Raw genomic sequence first — 5,695 nt, forward strand, 5'->3', positions numbered from 1 at the left:
ACACTATCAAACTCTTAGAGGAAAACATAGGCAGAACACTCTATGACATAAATCACAGCAAGGTCCTTTTTGACCCATCTCCTAGAGAAATGGAAATAAAAACAAAAATAAACAAATGTGACCTAAAGAAACTTAAAAGCTTTTGCGCAGCAAAGGAAACCATAAGCAAGACAAAAAGACAACCCTCACAATGGGAGAAAATATTTACAAACGAAGCAACTGACAAAGGATTAATCTCCAAAATATACAAGCAGCTCATGCAGCTCAATATCAAAAAAACAAACAACCCAATCCAAAAATCGGCAGAAGACCTAAATAGATATTTCTCCAAAGAAGATATACCGATTGCCAACAAACACATGAAAGGATGCTCAACATCACTAATAATTAGAGAAATGCAAATCAAAACTATAATGAGGTATCACCGCATACCGCTTAGAATGGCCATCATCAAGAAATCTACAAACAGTAAATGCTGGAGACGGTGTGGAGAAAAGGGTACCCTCTTGCCCTGTTGGTGGGAATGTAAATTGATACAGCCACTATGGAGAGTAGTATGGAGGTTCCTTAAAAACCTAAAAATAGAACTACCATACGCTCCAGCAATCCCACTACTGGGCATATACCCTGAGAAATCCTTAATTCAAAAAGAGTCATGTACCACAATGTTCATTGCAGAACTATTTACAATAACCAGGACATGGAAGCAACCTAAGTGTCCTTTGACAGATGAATGGATAAAGAAGATGTGGCACATATATACAATGGAATATTACTCAGCCATAAAAAGAAATGAAATTGAGTTACTTGTAGTGAGGTGGATGGACCTAGAGTCTGTCATACAGAGTGAAGTAAGTCAGAAAGAGAAAAACAAATACCATATGCTAACACATATATTTGGAATCTAAAAAAAAATAGTTCTGAAGAACCTAGGGGCAGGACAGGAATAAAGATGCAGGTGTAGACAATAGAGTTGAGGACACGGGGAGGGGGAAGGGTAAGCTGGGACAAAGTGAGAGAGTGGCATGGACATATATACACTACCAAATGTAAAACAGATAGCTAGTTGGAAGCAGCCGCATAGCACAGGGAGATCAGCTCAGTGCTTTGTGACCCCCTAGAAGGGTGGGAGGGAGACACAAGAAGGAGGGGATATGGGGATGTATGTATACTTATAGCTCATTCACTTTGTTGTACAGCAGAAACTAACACGCCATTGTAAAGCAGTTGTACTCCAATAAAGATGTTTAAAAAAAAAAATGAGCTGCTAGGAGCATAAGGGGAGAAATGGCATTCCAGGCAGAGGTTGCAGCCTGGACACAAGCTCAGAAGTGTGAGAAAGGACACAACAGTGATTGTTGAAGGAATGAGGCATAGTTTTGGATAACTATATTGCAAACTACATGTGCACAAGTGGTCAGATATGACCCTAGAGGAAGGGTTCTGTCACATCGTGGAAGGTCTTGAAAGTCAAGCTGAAAAGTATAGTTTTCCTAAGAGCAGCATTGACCAACAGAGCTTTCGCTAAAGCTGCGAGCATGGATGGATATTTTGGCTGCTCTTGTTTTTGCTAGTTTATCCATCTACTCAGGTAGTCAGTCAGCTACATACTTAACAACAAACCCGGAGCACCCACTAGCTGCCAGACAGTGATCTAGTTGCTGTGCTTATAAAAGTACATCCTGGATCAATTACTGGACTTCTCTAGTAGCCATTTCCCTCCAGCTAGCAGACAGTCAAAAAGGCGTGGAGAGGTAGAGTCCCCAGATTCCATTTCTTATTCCTTGCTCCTGGAAGACGATACTTCTCTGCCCTTTACCATTATGTGGTGTTAATTAGATCAGTTCTGGCCACTGAAATGTTAGTGGGAGTAATGCGCATCCCTTCCAGACAGAGACAATGAAATCCCAGGCATAATTCACTTCTACCGTCTCTCTTCTGCACGGTGAATATGGATGCCTCACAACTGAAGCAGACTCTGGATCCCTGAATCAGCAGATGGAGAACAGCTGCCCTGGAGAAACGTCTGGATGCACAGTGGACATTGCATTAGCAAGAGATAAACTTGTATTGTGTTTACCACTGGGATCTTGGAGTTGTTTTCTGTGACAGCCATCACCTGCAATGTAGGAAGGCATGCCTGTTTCTTAACCACCGGGCCCCAAAGCGCAAACATCACTTCCACACACATTTTATGGGTGAGAAGTCATCCCTAGGCCTTTCTGGAGGTTGTTTTGTAAAGGCCACCCTCTTCCAGCAACATCTCTACGCTTTGTCTAGGATATGGTTGCCTACTCAGGCTGCTGGGAATATCAGCTACTGGAGGCTCACAACTGGTTCTCTAACTGGGCATTGCCTGTGGCTAATGCCTGGCTGTTGCAGGGATTCACAAACCCAGGCTCCTTGAATTAATTTGGGACAGTTCTGGAGGGCCGTCCCAGCTCCAGAGCTCTGTAGGTTCAACTGAGAACTCAGTTGCAACTGCATGATCTGTCAACTTCTCTCTCTACTGAATCCTCCTCTCATTGATTAATGTTATTAATTATCTCTTCCATATTATTTTTCATTTATTAGATCATTCAATGATAGTATATTAATGTCATATTTGTTCATTTCTCTTAGGGTTATGTAAATGGTAGTTTATAATTAATATGATGTAGTAGAAATGTATGTGATGCCTATAAGCTTTTAGGAGGTGAATTGTCCCTGGGATTATATCTCCTTTGAGAAGTGTACTCTTTAGAAAAATTATCCCTTGCCTCTTTTAAATTTTTTATTTTATTTTATTTTATCTTATTTTATTGTTTTTTGGCCGCGCTGCACGGCACGCGGAACTTCCCTGACCAGGGATCGAACCCGTGCCCCCTGTAGTGGAAGCGCGGAGCCTTAACCACTGGACCACTGGGGAAGTCCAAATTTTTTATTTTGAATTCAGTTTTCTTTGATGTTGTTACTGCAATTTCTGATTTCCCTTTATTATACTTGTCAGATCTATCTTTTCCTATCCTGTCACTTCCTTCCATTTTTTACATCTCTCTGTATTTGGTGTATTTTTCCCAAGAAATACAGTCAGTCCTCTGTATCAGTTGGTTCCGTGTCCACAGATTCAACCCACTGTGGATAAAAAATATTTGAAAAAAAATTTCAGAAAGTTCCAAAAAGCAAACCTTGAACTTGCAAGCATGCAGGCAGAATAGTTATTTACTAGCATTTACACTGTATTTACAACTATTTACATAGCATTTACATGCTGTTAGGTATTGTAAGTAATATGGAGATAATTTAAAGTACACAGGAGATGTGCATACGTTATTTGCATATACTATGCTATTTTATATAAGCGACTTGAGCATCCCCAAATTTTGGTATCTGTAGGGATTCTGGAACCAATCCCCCAGGGATACCAAGGGATCAACGTACATTGCTGGAATTTGGTTTTTGCCTAATAAAGCCTTTTTATCCATAATAGAAAGTTAATTGATTGATGTTTTTTATTATAATGTTGCATTCAGTTTTACTTGTGTCATCTTTGTGCTTTTTGTTCTGTGTGTGTGTCCATATCTGTTTATTTATTTTGGAATACACATATTGGTTTTTTTGTTTTCATCTTCTTCACTATTCTGAAGGTATATATTCTGTTTTCTGTTGTTGTTGTTTTTTAATATTCTTCAAGACATAAAGCCATAGTTAGAGCACTTGGCTTTTTATTCCACTTCTGATGTTTGCTAGCTGTGTGATTTTGTTGAGTTGCTTACCCTTTCTCTGACTCAGTTTCCTTATCTGCAAAACAGAAATAATAATAGATAATTAAATGAATGAATACACATAAAGTTCCTAGAAGCATTACTAGCACAACATAAGATCTCAATAAATGTAATACTTTAAATTATGAATATTATCCTTATTGTTTTATTGCTCTCATTTTCAGAGTGAAAGCAAAATGGCATATTTTTAATTCTCTCTGTTCAGGAATACCACCTGTGGAAATATTTTTAATTAATTTTGCCTCAATAAGGTGAGCAACTGTAAATCAGTCTAGCTAGGACTCTTCCATCTCTTTGATTATAGTTTCTCATCTATTTGCTTTCATCTCTTCTTCAAGAACAGAAATGATGTCTGTACTAATCACACTTCCTTTCTTTAAGCTTTTCTTGTGCTTTGGAAGAGCTTCTCAAATTTGTCCCATCACTGATTAGATTCCTACCTTAACGGTTCTGTTCTTTATTGTATTGAATCTGGATTTTATTTTAGTTTGCATTTTTAGCTTCCTTGTTAGTCCTCTTTATAAAAGCCCCTTCCCTTTTCATTTTGCTTGATTTTATCAGTTGTTGTTGCTTATTAACGTGGCCTGTCCCTCCTCACTGTTCAGAGCTCCTGGTTTACAGAGGCCTGTCTTCTCGCTGCTCTAGAGGATTTGGCTTGAAGTTTCCCTCTAGTTGCTGCCATGTGTCATTTTTACTGAATGTTCTTCCTCTAGATACTCTTCTGTTTCCCTTGTTCTTCAGGTTGGGAATTTTTCTGTCTCACTAATATTATTTCTGTTTTCTTATTTAATCATGCTGAAAGGTGGGGTAATCCACCTAGATGGTTTGTTCACAAGGTTGATTTTTCTTGGCTGCCCTCTCCACCCACTGGGGGATGACCGGCGCTCCGCAGGCCTGCAGTGGAAGGCTGGTTCATATTAAGACGCTCCTACTCCAGTTCCCTTTTTCAGCTGGCGTTCCTCCAGCGGCAGCTCTGCCCTGATGTGGGGTGCCTCCTCCCACCTGCTGCTTGATTTCCTGATAGATCTGTGTTGTCCAAGACGAAAACAGCATCAACTACTTCTAAAGATTCTGTGCTTTCTGCATCTGCCCACCTTGCTCGACTTTCAGGAACTATATTTCCTAAAACGTGCGCCACACATCTACCCCGCCAGTGACATGATGCCTCCCTGCTTGGCAGTTATTCCCTGGGGGGTCACTGTCTCTGAAAGGCTCTAGACAAGTCAGGGTCAGAGAGAGAAAGAAAACCAGTACTCTGTCCTCCTGAGAAAGGACCAGGAGGCAAAGCCTGACTATATTAGGGTCCTTAACCTTGATAACTTGGGTCGGGGAGGAAGAAGTTCTCCTCTACCCTTCTAGGTTCTTCTGGCTGGTCTAAGAACTGAAATTGACATGAGATCTATTAGCAGGAGAAAATCCAACAAAAGTTTCCAAGGACCTAGCCCTACAAATATTTTCTCCTGCTAATCTAATTTTAGAAAAGAGAAAAACTCTTACCCGTCTTGTTTCCAGCAGACCCTGAAGGCAGAGGTCCAGGAGGCTGATGGACACGGTCAGACTTCTCACCTTCTGATGGCTTTTGTCAGATGTCCCAGCATCTCTTGAGTGCAGCATCTGTGGGGTGAGTAGCCTCCAGACAATAAAGTTACATCCCATCCTCGTCGCCAGCTATCGGGGAGGAAGAAATTTCCTCTATCCCCCTATGTTCTCCTGGCTGGTCTAAGAAATAAAATGGCATGAAGCAGATTAACAGGAGAAAATCACACAAAAAATTAACAACATGTATACATGGGAGAGACTCAGGAAAACTGAGTAACTCGCCGAAGTGACTGAAACCCTCACCTTAAATACCGTCCTCAGCTAAAGGCAAAGGAGGATGTTGGGGGTAGTGGTTTGGCACTTCAGAGGGGAGGGAGGCAATTGACTTGACA

General features: G+C 40.7%; 1 protein-coding gene across 1 annotated transcript in view; it reads left to right on the plus strand.

Moving 5' to 3' along the window:
• The window catches only part of TMEM182 (transmembrane protein 182), a 167,405-nt gene extending 162,104 nt beyond the window's left edge, over window positions 1-5,301 (plus strand). The window contains exon 7 of the mRNA XM_055088987.1: window positions 5,277-5,301. Within this exon, the coding sequence (XP_054944962.1) occupies window positions 5,277-5,286 (10 nt within the window). The 3' untranslated portion in view covers window positions 5,287-5,301. The remainder of the gene's footprint in view (window positions 1-5,276) is intronic.
• The last annotated feature ends 394 nt before the right edge of the window (window positions 5,302-5,695 follow it).

This window comes from Physeter macrocephalus, chromosome 12, assembly GCF_002837175.3.
Source record: "Physeter macrocephalus isolate SW-GA chromosome 12, ASM283717v5, whole genome shotgun sequence".
NCBI classification, from domain to species: Eukaryota; Metazoa; Chordata; class Mammalia; order Artiodactyla; family Physeteridae; genus Physeter; species Physeter macrocephalus.